Below are 17,164 nucleotides of genomic sequence, written 5' to 3'. Positions count from 1 at the left end.
CTGCTGGAGACGAGTTGAGATGTATCTGCGCCCTCTGCTGACCCTGAGCTGATTTCCCAGCCTGAGCCCCTGTCCAGTTTTTGGACCATTGGGTTACAGTTCTGCCAGGGAGTGGTTTGGTGGCGTTAGTTTGCGAACCTGAAATGGCGGGGAAACTGCAGCAGCTTGCTGGCAGCAATGATTCCTGGCAGAATTTGTGCCTGGGGTATAATCCTGGCATGGAGATTTCAGGAATATGAAACTGACTGTATTTGGGCTTCGGATTGTATTCCACATTGCGACTGGATGTTCCTCCTTCTGCAATGAAGCAGAAATTTAGGAGGTTGGACATTAGTTGGGGGATGTCACTGACTACGCCACCTGGTGTGAGATATGGGGACGATGTGCGATGCTATCGGGGTTGGTGAGTGGCTGGTCATACCGTGTCCCGCGGAGGATGGGTCCGAGGGTAGCAGAGTTTGTAACCTGGGTAGGATGGGCCCCGGTGATCAGTTTGCTCAGGATTATATGAGGGGGTGAGCGAACCTTTGTGTTCTGGGCTCAGATGTTTGGGTCTTGCATTGCTTTGGAAGCTGTCAGTGCTTCTCTGGAGACAGAATGAATTCCCATTCTATTCATCACAGGGAGAGGCCGTGAATAAATGAGCAGTTCCGCATTTGCCACATGAGAAATGGACCTGTAGTTCAGTATTCGAACCGTGTTTGGAAACTCTCCCTCACTGTCACCTGTGATCCTGTAGAAATCAAAGAAAATGTCAAGATGCTGGAGATCTGCAATGAAAACAGAAATTGTTTGAAGCTATTGTGACAGAGTCTGGGACCTGAAACATTAACTTTGTTCCACTCTCCACAGCTGATATTTACATGCTGAGTGTTTCCAGCATTTCTAGCTTTTTGTTTATTATTCTGCACCTTGGAGTGGTTTAAGTCTCCTGGGAAATGGATCTGTGCACAGGCGTTCACTTTGTGTTTATTTTCAGTCTAGAAACCACAGCTTTTCCCATAAAATTATTCTGCCACCAAATCGCATGTTGTTCCTGGAAATGTGTTCCTTAGTTGTTGCTTACGAGGTTCACAAGAATGTTGAAGACTTTACATATGCAGTGCTTTTGGTGGCTCTGGGCCTGTACTGGATGGAGTTCAGAAAGATTGGGCAAGGGATTATTTTGGGATTGTCTGGGATCTGAGGGCACAGCCTGAGAATAAAGGAACTTGGCTTGCAAACTGAGATGAGGGGAATTTCTTCAGCCAAGGGGTGGTTGATCTGTGGAACTTGTTGTCACAGAGGGCAGTTGAGGCTGTCATTGCTGTGTCTGTGGCAGAGATTGATAGGTTCTTGACTGCTGAGGTTCTCAATGGTTACAAGAAGAAGGCAGGACAATGGGGTTGGGGAAAAAAATCAGCCATAATTGGCTGGCAGAGCAGACTCAGTGGGCTGAATGGCCTAATTCTGCTTCTATATCTTATGGTCTTATGTTGAAATCAATGATGACTCCTTCATATCCCATGTCGAGTGTTGTGAATTGCGAGGGACAATTGGATGTTAGTTCACTGAGATCGTTATATTTGTATTCAACATTTAAATTTCAGTTAGTTTTGTCTTTAGGAAAACTGACCAGAAATGTTTTGTTCTCCTTTGTGTTGCTAACTTGTGACATTATCTGTCCAGTTAAATTTAGTCCAGCGGTGAGACACTGGGCGAAATAATCTGACTACTGGAAGTAAGTAGCAGCTGAAGGCTCGGGAACAGCAACAAGTGAACCAGCCACAGAACTGAGGGAAGCAACTGGAGCGAACTCTTCTGATCCAGAATTTCCATCAATTTGAAGAAAGCTTGGTGAGTCTTATTTACTCACACTGGTCCTTTGGGTGTTACAGATGTGTACAAAGGAAGGCAGGAGATAGTTGGTGTGAGACTGAATGTGCCCAGAAATGCCAAGTTATGCCCTTGGCAGACCCTGTTACAATTGCTGTAGGTGTGGTAGCAGCCCAACTCTTGAAAATGCTCACATTCCCACCGAAACTCTTTCCTCATTTCAGTGCCTTGTGTTCAGTTGTTCTGAAATGTCCTTGTGCAGTTGTGTTGCGTCACAACCATCTCAAGAGCATTGAAAATTCTCCCCATTTTGAGAAGCCCAGGTGCAGACATACTGCAGTAATTGCAAAAATGGTGTATTGCCATGAAGTGCAACAACTTATCATTGATTCTCTGGATACCGAAAGCTAGAAGTGTATGTTATGACAATGTTAGTTGTTAGCTGTGGTATTTTGCAATGTCTTCCACAGGAAGTGCCTCCTGGTGCAGCATCATCCGTCCTTTCAACAGGGCCCCACTGACGTGGCGCTGAACTGTATTTGTGTGAGCAACAGTTGGAAATAACCAGCACTTGGACGTGGAAGCAGGCAGAGTCTGTTGGTCTCTTTACTTTCCCAGGTTGTCTGTCACAGACAGGTTCTACTCTGACCGCTGACCATTATGTGTTTGGGCCTTTCAGTGAGGGATAAGTGAGGGGTAGAAGCCCTTCCTGAGGTACAGACACTGGTGTAAGTGATGCAATGTAAGCCCATCAGGGTCGAGGTGGAGAAGGAGGATTCCAGTGTTTTAATGGAGGAAGGCCTGGGGACAAAACTGTGACTGGATTTGCAGTGAGAACTCTACAGAGAAGGGTGGACAGTGTTAGTGGTCATCTCAAGGTCATGTTTTCCTTCCCAAGATGAGGAATGCTGAGCAGTAGAACATAGGGGATGGATCAAGTTAATGGATCCCAGGTAAAATTGTTGGCAGGCTCAGAAACAGACTGCCGATGCACAGCCTGTCTCTGGGTAATGGACAGAATGCCATGCGAGAAGTATCCACAATCTCCAGTGTGCACTCTCCGCTAATCTATCTCTCCCCACAGACTATCTGTGGTTAATGGAGAGAATATCACAGGGAAAGTGCCTCCATCTGCAGTGTGATGGGTGAAAGAGCAGAGAGTGTCCATGGCACGGCATACTTGTCAAGTGTATCAGTGCTGCAGGTTGTGAAACATTGAGCAAACATCGTGCTCATTGTGGGCTGGACCAGAACACACGGAGTGAGCTGGGGTCAGCAGCCTGTTACTCAAATAGAAAAGAGAGCATCGGCACCCAGCACTACTACAGAGACCAACTATGCTTTATGGGGAGAGCTCAGAGGCAGGTAGCAGAAGACTAACTGTGGGGGAAACCTGGCCAGCTAAAACTCCTGGTAACATTTGATGAGTCGTCTAGGGCCGTGTTCTCCATATCGGTAACGTTGGTGGTACGTACAGGAGGCACTGCCTCAAGAAGGCAACATTCGTTATAAAAGATCCCCACCATCTGGGCCATGCCACCTTCTCACAGCTACCATCTGCCAGGTGGTACAGAAGCCTGAGGTTCCACACCACCATGTTCAAGAACAGTCAGTTCCCTTCAAGCATTATGTTTTAGAACCAACCGACACGGCCCAGATCATCACTACAGTTCAGCAACACTATGACCACTTTGATCTCATTACACTAAAATGGTGTTTGTTTTTTGTTCAAATTGTTTTTTTTCCATATAATTTATGTTTAATTTTTGCTTTTCTTCTGAATGCTGCTTACATAACGCTATGTGCCTGTGATGTGTTACAAGTCAGTTTTTCATTACACCTGTGTATACCTGTACTTGTGTATATCACAAGCTCTGCCATTGCCTATTCCAGGGTCTGGAGGTCTTTCGTTCACTAAATTACTGAGTGTGAACCTCTGTGGCAATTCCCGTTTCCATTCGCCAACGGTTTCAATCACACAACACTGAATTCAATGGTGAAAACTGTTTATTTTCCTCCTTCATCCAACCATATCAGTAAAACTGTGTTTATCTAAGTCCTAAACAATGAGACCCTGCACTGACCAAAGCCGCCACAGAACAGACAGTCCTGTGAAGTACTCCCCAGAAACATTTGGGGATTTCTGACCCAACCCGACACAAACACAGCTCATCGTACACAGGCTCCCCACACACGCATCTGACGTCGCACTCGGGCTCCCCACTGTCTGGCGCGCGTTACCCCCGCAAACCTCGCCCCATCACCCTGCTCTGTCCCCAAACTACCAGTTAAACCTGAGAGCAAATGTCCTGCTTTCTTTATTTCCATTTCCCACTAAGGGACCTTTGGGTGGGGGGGTGGAGGGTGTTTGTGAACTGGGTTCCCCACTGACGGGTGAAGCGGCTTCCTGTGGCCGGAGCCAGTGAGTTGACTTGATCGGTGAGAGGCAGGAGCAGGCTGCTCGGCCCATCGGCTCCAAGCCGGCCCCAGGGGGAGGGATCCCTGAAGCCCCCTTCCTCTCATTTCCCTCCGGAGCTGCCACCTTCTCCTCACAGGCAGGGCCCACTCCCCTGGTGAAGCCCTTTTCCAGCTCGCGCCCCCCCCCCCCCCCCCCGGGTCAGTTCTATTTGCAGCCAGTGGTTTAGCCCCGAGGGCCCGTCCTTGCGGTGTGGAGAGGACTCCGGCTCACTGCGGGCATCTGTGTCTGTCCATTTCCCCCTCCCCTCTTCCCCAGTCAGGATGCTTATTCTCCATCCTGAAGTCACGACATGTGGACAAAATATCCAGATTGCTTTCAGTGACTTTGGCAAATAGTTTGAAATCTTTTTGCCTCAGTGACTGACTCACTTCCCAGGGGACTGATCATCTGGTTATTTCCTCCATTTGCACAGGATTATGAAAACCTCTGTTGTGCATCCCTCAAACCTTCCCTGTTCCAAAATCAATGTTCCTGGGGTTGGGGATCGGACTGGGAGTGTGTAATCTGGGGAGGGTGGCCCATGGGTTGGGGGGAGCTGGTGTCATACAGTGTGACACGGGGAGGATGGGTCCCTGGAGATCGTACAGTGTGTGACCAGAGGAAGGTGGACACTGGGGATCGGACAGTATGTGGACCGGGGTCGACGGACAGTGTATGATGCGGACAAGGTGGGTCCCAGAGCTGTCAACACTCAGGCAGTGTGTGACCTGGGGTGGAATTAGGAAGATCTGGTCCATTGGATCAGACAGTGTCTGCTAGTTCACAAGGCAATGTTTCCCTGCTCGTCTCAATTACTGTCTAATGCTCCTGTTGATATTGTTTGATCCAGAGCACCGGAATTTGGGACCACCTGTCACCATCATGGCTGAAGGTGGCAGCGGGGGAGATGCAGTGACCTCCACATCAAGGAAACGCGCAGGTGTGTGCAGTCTTCTCTAAAATATAGATGTAGTCCTGATAGTGGGTCTGTATCTGGTGCAAATACCTGAGGTTCACGAAGGAAGTGGGAACAAGGAAGGGGCTGAGAACAGAGAGTTGACATCTTCAGGCGGCAGCACAGATACATTGGAAGGAATTGTCCATTAAATCACCGTTATTGGCAGTTTTGATGTGCACAAGGGGAGAGACTGAGGAAAAGAGTCACCTGAGGAATGGAGTGAACTGGGAAGCGGGATGATACCCGGAGGGGAGCAGCGGCGGGGAGCAGGTCAGAGGCAGAAATGGCAGAGCGACAGTGATGGGGTTTCCTTTGTCAGGGGAACACACGGTCTTCTCGAGAGAGCAGTCTGGGGAGGGATGTAGAGGGAAAGCAGTCATGGGTGTTGGGGCTGAGGGGCTGAATGTGTCGCATTCTGCAATCTGAATAAAAATGATTCTAAGGGTAATTGAAATGTCAGAAGTAGGAGAGGTGTGATCTCGTGGCAGAGTGCAGGGGTTCACTAGGATAGTGATTGGACAGAGTGTGAACCGGGGAGGGTGGGTCCCGAGGTCTGGGACAGTGTGTGACCCGGGGAAGGTGCGCTCCAGGGGATCGGGCGGTGTGTGACCTGAGGATGGTGGATCCCGGGGGATAGGTCAATGTGTGACACGGCAAAGGTGAGCCCTGGGGGATTGTGCACTGTGTGTCATGGTGAGGATAGGGCCCTAGGGATTGGGGAATGTGCGACACGGGTCGGATAGGCCGCAAGGGATCGAACAGTCTGTGACCCAGAGAGGTGTTAGTTTTTGGAGTATAATCCCAGTAATATTTTCCTCTGCTTTAGTGCCATCAAGATCCCCTGGTCATCAATGTATTAATCTACTGTGTAATTTATAATCAATGTTCCTGTGTCTGCCCTATTCTGTCAGACAGTGGGTGTGTCCAGTCACCTGCTTCTCGAGATGGACACCCGGGAAGTGTCCCAGTTCACATTCACCAGCAGAGTCCTGCTCCAAAACCTACTCACCCAGAACCTCGGCTCACATTGCAGCCGCCCATTCTGAATGTGTTTTCCTCAGTTCTAAATCATTCTGCTGTAACCTGTAATTCGTGATTTTTCAGGTGGGAAATTAACTCACATAGAGAAAGTTTTCAAGAGATTTTTACCAGTCGGATTATCAAGGAAAGATGATCAGGACACAGGAACTACTACACCAAAGCAGTGCCGGATTGAGAGCGGTGTCCCAATGGAATGTGTTCCCTCCTTGGAGGAAAGGGAACAAAATCAGCCCAGCGGGAGTGGGATCAGAGACGGAATTCAGGGCCATGGAACCAGCCCAAGTGAGGCGATTCCCTGTGACGTCGGAGGCTCATTAATCACGGAATCATCAAGTCTCAACCAAGGAGCAGGTGAGTGAGATGTGAGGCGAGTGGGGCAGCAGAATGATGCAAACTTTTGAGGTTGGGAGGAAAGAAAGTGAGAGGCCTTATTGGGGAATGGGCAACAGAGGCAATAGAGTGGGAGGGAAGTGTTGAACAGTATTGAAGTGGCTGGTTCAGTTCAGTTTCTGGTTACTGCTGACCCCCAGGATGTTGGTGGTGGTTCCCAGTTCACAAGGCAAAATCTTTCTTGTCACCTTAATTATTGTCTGATTGTCCTGTTAATATACTGTTTATTACAGAACACCAGATGTTGGGATCGTCTGTCGCCACCATGGCTGAAGATGCAAACAGGGGAGGGGATACGGTGACCTCGAAATCAAGGAAGGACACAGGTGTGTTCCATAATTCATTCAAATATAAATGTTGTCTTGGCATCAGTTCCGGATCTGGTGCTTGGGTCTGCAGTTCACAATGGAAGAGGGAATAAGGAAGGGGCTGAGAAAGAAGGGAGAGAGTTAACCTCTACAGGGGCAGCCCAGACATTTGTTGAGAGAGTATAAGAACTGACGGGCGGGGATGGGTCACCGTAATGGAAGATGAGGGAGTGCATTCATGTGAGGAGAGAGGTTTCCTGAGATCCAGTAAGCCAGGGAGCTGGAGGTCACCCAGAGCGATGCGATGGTGACGGGCAGGTCAATCTGTAAAGGAGAGAGAGAGTGATGGGGGTTTCCGTTGTCGGGAGAATAAGCAGAGTCTTTTCCAGGGAGCAGGTCCCAAATGGAGATGTCCTCTCCCTGGAGGTAGAGGAAAGAGAAGACTTCAAATGGGGGAGCCATCTCTGGGAAGGGAAGTACGCAGGAAAACAACCGTGTTTGGAAGCAACAACAGTCGATACCGGCTGAATGTCCTCCCCCGCCAATTCTTCGAGGAGACCAGTGATCTTGTATTTGCAGGACAGAGCCCGAGTCTCCATCAGACTTGCAATCCAGGTGGTCTTAAGATGGCTTTGAAGGGATAGATGAAATGGTGGTGAGGAACATGTTTAATAGCAGGATCTGGCAGAGCAATGGCAGAGGCAAACGTACGTAGATAAAACCTCACTGGCGTTGTGAAAATCACAGACATTCCAGTAGAATGATTGCAGTAATGTTTGTGTCTGGGCATATTAGGACTGAAGCCTTTTCATTTGACCCAGCGGTGGGCTGTGCATGTTCATCCAGCATCTTATTGCCCATCTCTAATTGCCCTTGAGAAGGTGGTGGGGAGCTGCTTTCTTGAACGTCCACAGACCTTGTGGTGCGGGTTTACCCACCATGCTGTTAGGGAGGAGTGTTCTGGAACTTTAACCTGCCAGTGGTGAAGGAATGGTGATATATTTCCAAGGCAGGATGGTGTGTGGCTTGGAGGGCAACTTTCTGCTGGTGGTGTTCCCATGGTTTTGCTGTCCTGATCATTCCAGCTGGGAGAGACTGTGGGTGGGTTTGGAAGGTGCTTTTGAAGGAGTCGTGAGTTGCTGTCGTGCATCCTGCAGATGCTGCGGGTTGCTGCTCCCTATCAGCCAAGGCCTGCATATCATCGTTGTCTTCCTACATTTGGATGTGTATTCGTTTCATTATCTGAGCAGTCACGAATGATGCTGAATGTTGCGCAATCATCAGCGAATATCCCTCGTTGGTCAAAGAGGGGAACTGGCAGCATAAAGAGGGAGTGGGCATGGAGACTTGTAAATCGTGATAAGGGTGGCTATTATTGGGCTGCGCATATCCAGAGACCAGCAGCAAGATGTGTTGGAATCCCATCAAAGTGTCTGGAATAATAAAGTGTTAAAATAGATGTGTCATGAAAGACCAGTGTCCGTTTTGGTGAACGTGTAACTGCTGGATTATCTGTGCTACCAAACTGGTCCCCACATCTCATTCATGAATGGAATCCTGGCAGTGTTACCCCTGGCCGATGTGTGACTCCAGACCGAATGCAGCCAATTCCTAACTGCTGTCTGCAATGGAGGGGTTCCCTCCCTCTGCAATGTGATACACAGTAACGGGCGACCTTGGGAGTGATCACGTGTTGTGCATGAGCATATTAAGGGAACATGTTGAATAAATAATCCGGGAGTATGTACCTCAAGACAAATGGGACTGGCGCAGTTCGTGCTGGAAGTTGCTACACATGGACATGGCAGGTGGTGGTGGGTGGGGTTGGCAGCACTGGTTGTTGTGTTGGAGATCCACATCTTTCACTCAGTTTCTAATGATGTTGGTGGCTGTGGAAATGTTGCTGAGCTGAAGGAGAAATCATCATTGTCGAGAGCAGGTGGTGAGGGTTGTGCAGAGGGAGGGTTTTATTCCTGTGTAGTTTATTTTTTCATTTGTGTTCTGGGTTGTCATTTATATTCCATTTGCGTTTGGGCTGGAGTTTAGCTTATCCTTTCACTCACAGACCCAGAGACTACGATATCTGAGCTCCTGGCACAGTGCGGGGATTACCAACTGTTCCAGTTGTCAAACTTCTACCGGGAGAGACTGAAACCTGCGATTGAAGAAGGGGTTGAAAGGCTCAGCTTGATGTTGAGAGATGAGCAACATTTCAGTGGACAGGAACATGAGGTGAGTGGGAGGAACTCTGTGTCCTGTTCATTCTAACATCACGAAACTGAAGCAGCAGAGGGAGGAGAGACCAAGGTCAGTCTCGCTCCCCTTTTCCCATTCCCGGGGCTCTTCCCTGCAGTGCAAATGGATCTCTGATCAATCTGTGTCCCACACATCCGGCATCAGCTCTAAATTCTGTGAGGCAGGGAGCTGGGAACGGCAGATTCAGTCATCTCTTCCTTGCAAGCACGCTGTGCTGAACCCGGTGGTATGTGAGTAGTGAACTCGAACTGTTCATCTGATACAATCCCATCAGGGCATTTCATTTGATTAAACTACAAAGAACCCACAGCTGTCAGATTGTCATCAAAACCCACCAGCTTCACTGCTGCCACTTGGGGAAGGAACCCTGCTAAAAACCCCGGTTGGTCATGTGAATGCTGCACACAGCCAGGTGACTGACTTTTTGGTAATATCCTGTGGCCCAGGAAACCACTCAGTGGTAATAAACAGTTTTAATGAAATAACGGAGAAGAAACTCATTCAACAGACTCACGTGAGATCAGGGCACATCAGCCCAGGGCACACTGCAGGCTCCATAAAACAGTGAAGGTCATGAACAGGAATTGGTGGAGCTGTCCCAGAGACGAGTCAAGCAACAACCCAACATAATCGAACCTGCTGTGGTGGGTGGAAATACAGGGATGATCACACCAAGTCCTCGTGGGTATGAAGCTGTCACACTGAGAACATTTGTGTCACTGCCACCGTGCTGAAAGAGACGCATGTAAACCCAGTAGAGCAGCACAAAGCTCAGTGCCCACGGGACATTATATTCAGTAGCAGCAGCAGAGTTGTAACCAACCATAATCCACGGGCTCGTGGGCCAATATCCTCCTCACTTCGCCACGGCCGTGAAACCTGGGGGTCTTATGATGGAGTGTGGGAGGGGAGATCAGGTGCCAGCACCAGCAGTCTGTAAAGGAGTTGCCCAGCTGATAAAGCTGTACCACACGTCTGCGTTGACACTGGGCAGTGGAAGCCGCATTAGAACATTGAAGAGTGCAGCACAGGAACAGGCCCGTCGGCCCATGTTGTTTTGCCGAAGTTGTTCAGCTAATGATGCCTAATTAAACCAATCCCTTCTGCATGGACATGGTCTGCATCCCTCTATTCTCTGCACATTTGTGTGCCTATCAAAGCCTCCAATACCCCTCCACCATATCTGTCTCCACAGCACACCCCTGACAATGCATTCCAGGCACCCAGCACTCTGTGTTTCCAAACAAAACACGTCCCACACATCTCCTTTGAACTTTCCCCCTCTGACATTAATTGCATGCCCCTTAGGGTATGTATTAGACATTTCGACCCCCGGGTAAAGGTCACCGGCTGTCAATCTATGCTTCCCATAATTTTATAAACTTCTATCAGGGCTCCCCTCAGCCTCCGCTGCTCCAGAAGAAACAATTTCAGTTTGTCCCACCTCTCATAGTAATACCCTCTAATCCAGGCAGCATCCTGGTGAACCTCTTCTGTACCCTCTCCAGTGCCTCGACATCCTCCCGACAAGGGGGTAACCAGAATTGAATGCAATGATCCAGGTGCAGCTTCAGCAGGGTTTTATAAAGCTGTAACATAACTACCTGATTCCTGATAATGCCTCGACTAATAAAGGCAACCATGTCATATGTCTTTTGTACTACCTTATTAACTTGTAAGCCACTTTCGGAGAGCAAGGAACCCAGGATCCCTTTGTAGGTCAATGCTGTAAAGGGTCCTGACATTACATGTGTGCTTTCCTTTTACGTTTGACCTTCCAAAGTGCAACCAGTCACACTTGGCCTGATTACACACTATCTGCCATTTCTCTACCCAAATCTGCAGCTGATCTATATCTTGCTGTATCTTTTGGCAATCTTCTGCACTATTCACAGCACTGCAGATCTTTGTGTCATCTGCAAACATACCAACCCACCCATCCACGTTTTCAGGTAATTGGACAACAGAAGCCAATTGTGGATCCCCGCAGAACACCACTGGTCACTGACCTCCAGCCATAATGAGACCCATCGACCACTACCCTCTGTCTTTTATCGGCTAGCCACCTCTGAATCCAAATGGACAAGTCGCCATGGATCGCATGCATCTTAATTTTCTGGATGTCCAGCATGAGGGACCTTGTCGAATGTCTTACTAAAATCTCGGTGGGAAAAAGCCACTGCTCTCCCTTCATCAATCCCCTTCCTCACCTCCTTGAAAAGGTCAACCAACTTAGAAAGACGACCTGTCCAGCACAGCGCCATGCTGACTCTGCCTTATTAGGCCATTTTTTTTTCCAAATGCTCATAAATCCTATCCCAAGGCATCCTCTCCAATATTTTCCCCATCACTGATGTGAGACTCACCAGTCTATATCTTGAAAAAGGAACCACATTAACCACTTCCCAGCCCTCCAGGGCTCGCCTGTGGCTAGACATGATACAAAGTTCTGGGTCAAGGCCCTATCAATCTCCTCTCTTGCCTTTTTCATAAGCCTGGGATATACCAAATCAGGACACACTTTTCTTAATGTTCCTCAAGAGACCCAAGACCACCTCTTTATTTAGCTCAAACATGCCCTGGCATATTATTATGCTTCACTCTGATCTTATGATCCTCATGTCATTCTCCTTGGTAAACACCGATGCAATGTGGTCAGTTAGGACCTCGCCCACATTCTCCGACAGTACATTTTCTCTCCTTTATCCATAAGTGGTTCTACCCTCTTCCTGTTTATCCTTTTGCTTCGAAGTCTGTGTAGCATGTCTTGGGATTCTCTTTAATCCAACTTGCCAGTGACTTTTAATGGCCCGTCATGGCTCTCCGAATGTCCTCCTTGAACTCTTTTCAGGCTTTATATTCCTCAAGCGCCCTGTTTAATTTATCGCTTCCTAAATCTTGACTGAATTCACGACCTCTCGTAATCCAAAGTTCCTTTACCTTGCCATCCTTGTCGTGCTTTCTCACTGGAACATACTGCTTCTGTACTCTGTGCAGTTTGTCTTTGAACACCCTCCACGTCAGATGTGCACTTGTCCAAAATCAACTGTTCCCAATTATCTCTCTCTTGCTCCTGCCTCAAGTTTCATACTTTTCTGCAAGGGGCATACCAGGTGCAGTGTGGCACCTCCACCAGTTGGACATTCTATATACTGATTTGATAAACCCGCTCAGATACACCCAACAAAGATTCCGCTGTTTAACCCCCTTGCACTAAGGAGGTTCTAGCCTTTATCGGGAAAGTTGAAGCCAGCCACTCCGACAAAACTGTTGCGTTCGCACCTTTCCCTCATCTGCCTGCATCTCCGTTAATATCTCAGTGGCTATTGGGGCTATTTTTAGTGTTAACCCATTGCAGTGATTGCACCTTCCTGAACTTTGCGTTCTAGCCATATTGACTTAGTTGATGACCCTTCCACTGAGTTTATAGCAGCTGTGATATTATCCCTGATTAGTAATGCATCTCCTCCTCCTCTTTTACCTCCCTCTCGAGCTCAATCTCTTCTAAAACATGGAAACACTGGAACAGTAATCACCCCATCCTGTCCCTCTCTCAACCAAGTCTCTAATGGCCACAACATCACAGTTCCAGTACTGATCAATGCTTTAAGTTCATCTCCCCAACCCTCAATACTGCTTGCATTAAAATCAGCCCCCTTCAGCCCTTCCGTCCCATTGTGTCTATGACCTTGCCCCTGCATCTCCTTCCTCACACTGAATGGTCATGACATCTACAATCTGCTCAATCCCTCCTCTTTCTGATAGGGTTCTCATCCCCTGACCACTCAAGTTTAAACACTCCTGTGTTGCAGCAGCGTAACTGCCTGCCAGGATGTCGGTTTCCAGTTGAGGAGTAATCTGTCCCCCTTGTACAGGTTGCCCCTGCCCCAGAAGAGGTTTCACTGATCCAAGAACCTGAAACCCTGCCCCCTGCATCAGCTCCTCAGCCAGTAGTTCATCCGTTCAGTCTTTCTGTCCCTGTGCTCACTGGCACGTGGTACCGAGAGTAACCCAGAGATTATTACCATCAGTCATGCTTTTCAGCCTCTTTCCTATTCCCGGTACTTACTACGCAGGACCTCATCCCCCTTTCCACCTATGTCGTTGGTACCAGCGTGTACCACGATCTCTGGATGCTTATTCTCTTCGCAGCGCGCACCCCCCACCCCCTCCGCCAATTGAAGAATGTTCTGCAGCCGCTGAGAGACATCATTGACCCTGACAGCTGGGAGGCAACACACCAACTTTCCACATTTTTCTGGCCACAGAATATCCTGTCTGTTCCCCTAACTATTGAAACTCCGATCATTGTTGACCTGGCTGCTGTTGCTGTGCCCTGATAGGTCGTCCCCCAGCAGTATCCAAAGGTGCACACTTGTTGCTGAGGGGAATGACCACAGGGGAATCCTGCACTGTCGCGCCGCTCCCTCTACCTTTCCTGGTGGTCACCCAACTATCTGCTGCCTGCACCTTGTGACAACCTCGGTAAAACTCTCATCGATGATGTTCTCAGCATCCTGGATGACGTGAAGTCCGTCCATCTCCAGTTCCGTAACGCGGCCAGTCAGGAGCTGCGGTGGGCTGCACTTCCCACAGGAGAAGTGTTCAGTCTGCTGGCAGTTTCCCTGATCTCCACATCCTGCAGCAGGAGCGACCACTGCACTCACTGCCATCCCAGCTGCACTGGTCTGGAGAGTAATTTTTGAAGAAAATCCTGACGTGCTTTTCCCTGTTCTTCTGCTCAGCATCCTCGCTGAAGACTCTCAAGCCACAACCTCAGCATTTACACTCAAACACTGCACTGCTACTCACGGCTGTTTTGTTTCAGCCTGACTTTCACTTATTGGTGGGTGTATCTCGAAATGAGCCAATCAGAAACGCTGCTGTGCTGCTCTGCTCCGTCCTCTGCCTTCAAACCAGCGTTGTCGACAGCTCGATGATCCCACAGCCAATGGAGCAATTCAGAGCCCCACAGTCCTGTCATATCCAGTCTTGGAAAATGAACCGCACACTGGCGGGGACTCAGTGCACATTCTGATTCAATCAGTGTTGTCCTTGAGGGTTTCTGAGGGATGACGCTTGAGGGGGGTGGATGCCGGGGTGGAGACAGACAAGGTGTGGAGAAAGTGGGGAGCAGACGGAGCCACGTTTAGGGGGTTGAGGGTGAAGATACAGATGCTGCAGGATAATAAGTGGGGACACAAGAGTTGGTATCTGATAAGTGAGGAAGATGATGATGGAAACCAGACAAGGAGGTGATGATGGTCAGCTGGAGGCAGGTCTGGCTCCTGAAGGTAGGGGTCAGTCTGCCGATGACAACGGCACCACCCCTGTGGGTGGATTTCATGCTGATGGCGATTTGGTCGGAAGTGAGTGGAGTGCTCCGTCCTTGGTGTGAGGTTGGAGCAGGCGGGGGAAGTGGCGAAGTCAAGGCTGTTGATGCCGTGACAGCGAATGGAAATGACCACCCTCTCTCCGTAACTCCCTGGGCCACTCATCACACCCCAGCACCTGGCACATTCCCTGGAACCGGAGGGTGTGTCACACCAGTTCCTACTTCACCTGCCTCACCACCATCCAGGGTCTTAAACAGCCCTTCCAGATGAGGAAAAGATTCAAACGCACCCTCCTGCAACCTCGTCTCCTGCATTCGGCGGCAGCCTTCACATGAATGAGGGCAACTGCAGACTGTGCGACCGGTTTGCAGAGCACCTGCGATCCGTCCACGATGGCCGTCTGAGCGCCCGGATTCATGCTATTTCAAATACCGTTTCCATTCCCACACCCAGCGCCCTGTCCCCGGCCTCCTCCACTACCAGGGCGAGGCCCAACACAAACCAGAACAACAACACCTTGCATTCTGCGGATATTTTCGTCATTGTTCTGTGTCCATCGGCCCACTGATTAATACATTCAGTATTGTCCTTTATAGAAAGTCACTGAGCTGGTGGAGAGGAAAAAACGGACAGAGAGTTCCAAACTCCTCTTCAGTCTGGTGATGGAGAAGGGATCCCGGGCCCGGAGAGCGATGTGGGAATCCTTTGTGAAAATGCGGAATGAGTTACCAAAGTTGGACAAAATACTGAATGAAATCCAGGAGCTCGGTACGGTAAAGCAACACTGAACTGAAAATCACAGTGAAACACTTTATTCAATGTATTATTCAGGTGTGGTTTCATGAAACCTTGTTAATTTAAACAGGTCCTGATCCATATGAATACATGAACATCGGCCGAGATTTATGTGATTTATCCGCACAGCTGAAGGGTGAGTGATGGAACACGATTCAAACCAATGACTTCACATAACTGATGTTGAACTGCAGCTGTTTGAGAGGTGGCAGAATCTGAGTCCAAATTTCAACGTCTGGAGAATAGAATGGATGTCACAGAATGAATGATCTGTGTGTTCACGTTACAAATCATCCCATTTCCGCTACACTGTTTAAATATCTCAATTCAGTGTTTCAGCTAATCCGGCTGTGAGTTACATTGAGCCCACCACACCTGGCACTGTCCTGATACACTGTGTAACCCCGTAAACTCCTGGCAGGGCCCTGATTAGTGATCATGCAGTTGAAATGGTACATTGGAAGAGCTCAGACAGAAACTTCAAATTCCAATTCCAGTAACTGAGCGGATACTCCAAAAAACAACCGTGATTCCACGGGAGAACGTATTCCAGGCTGGACTGTAAGTGATGCACTGTGGAACCTGTAGACACAATTGGTATGTTCCTGAAGTTGTTCTGTTGGTTCATTTGTTCAGTATCACTCTCACATCCTGGATTTAAAGTCATGCAATAAGTAAAGGTATAAATGCCAATCTGTTGGTGTGTTCTTTGGAGGATTGAGTGGGCACTAAATCCTACCACAAGTACATGCTCATTGGACAGATCTCTGGTTTCACAAAGCTCCCGCCTGAACCTAATGCTGTGTGTTTCTGCGCACTTGGAAACTTACCCCATCGGGATGTTCTGGGAAATGGATGTGGAACGTGGCAATGTTGTAAATTCACAGCACGCAATGAGTCGTTTGCTGTTGTGAGATCCCATCCAAGAAAATGAAAAAAATATTCATTTAACAATGCGTTAGTGGAGGAAAGTTGAGACTGGATGTGTCACTGTGAGCTGGCTTCCTATTCACAGATACAGAGAACAGTGAGCACTTACAAAGAATATTCCTGTCATTCAGGACTCATTTTAGACCCAAAGTAGTCCATGAATAACAGTGGTGGACAGAATTTTATTTCAAATTGTAGTTGAGGAATATGACATGTTGAAAATTCACTAAATGCATAAAGCTGCTATAATATTTGCAATTTCAGAGACTTCAAATTCCTCGGGAATTTAGCTCGGGAATGTTTCGCGCCTGGGATATTCCTTGTGGTCTAATTAAACCCGTCCCTGTGGGAAGTGAGGCATCCCGGCTCCGACCTCTACCTTCCATTCCCAGTGTCCACAGAAACACGGTCACTTGCCCTTTGAGCCGATCTGCTATGTCCCTTCAACCTCCAGAGCTGGTGATCAAACCTCGGCAAGGGAAGAAGGCACTCCCTTCCCCCTTTGCCTGTGGGCTGAAAAAATAATTATTCTCTTCATTTTCTCTTAATTATTTAGGGAATTATGAACATGGTTCTTACACGAATGCAGGGAATTCCATTTGTAACATTTTAATGTACCCCAATGAATGGCCACTCTTAAATGAATATAATAAACTCCCCAACACTCCCCTCAGCGTAAAATCCCAATAATTTACAAACCTTTTCTGATTCCCCTCTGTGGCTTCAGTTCTGCAGGAACAGCTGCCTGAGATTCAGTGACGATAAAGTTGCATGAAATATTCCACATTATTTCTCCTGGTCCTGTTTGAGGCATTTATACTGTGTGATTTAATGTTCTATCCCACTCTCTGTGTACAGTACAGAAAGTTCTGCTATA

At 48.4% G+C, this 17,164-nt stretch overlaps 1 protein-coding gene across 1 annotated transcript in view; it reads left to right on the top strand.

The window, feature by feature from the left end:
* The window catches only part of LOC127566648 (uncharacterized), a 105,267-nt gene that overhangs the window by 7,374 nt on the left and 80,729 nt on the right, over positions 1-17,164 (top strand). The window contains exons 2-8 of the mRNA XM_052009164.1: positions 1,669-1,836; positions 5,124-5,213; positions 6,336-6,623; positions 6,896-6,988; positions 9,036-9,202; positions 15,159-15,330; positions 15,428-15,493. Of these exons, the coding sequence (XP_051865124.1) occupies positions 5,156-5,213; positions 6,336-6,623; positions 6,896-6,988; positions 9,036-9,202; positions 15,159-15,330; positions 15,428-15,493 (844 nt within the window). The 5' untranslated portion in view covers positions 1,669-1,836; positions 5,124-5,155. The remainder of the gene's footprint in view (positions 1-1,668; positions 1,837-5,123; positions 5,214-6,335; positions 6,624-6,895; positions 6,989-9,035; positions 9,203-15,158; positions 15,331-15,427; positions 15,494-17,164) is intronic.

Source organism: Pristis pectinata, chromosome 44 (assembly GCF_009764475.1).
Source record: "Pristis pectinata isolate sPriPec2 chromosome 44, sPriPec2.1.pri, whole genome shotgun sequence".
NCBI classification, from domain to species: domain Eukaryota; kingdom Metazoa; phylum Chordata; class Chondrichthyes; order Rhinopristiformes; family Pristidae; genus Pristis; species Pristis pectinata.
The sequence above is the reverse complement of the archived record's forward strand: the minus strand, read 5'-3'. Positions and strand labels throughout refer to the sequence as shown.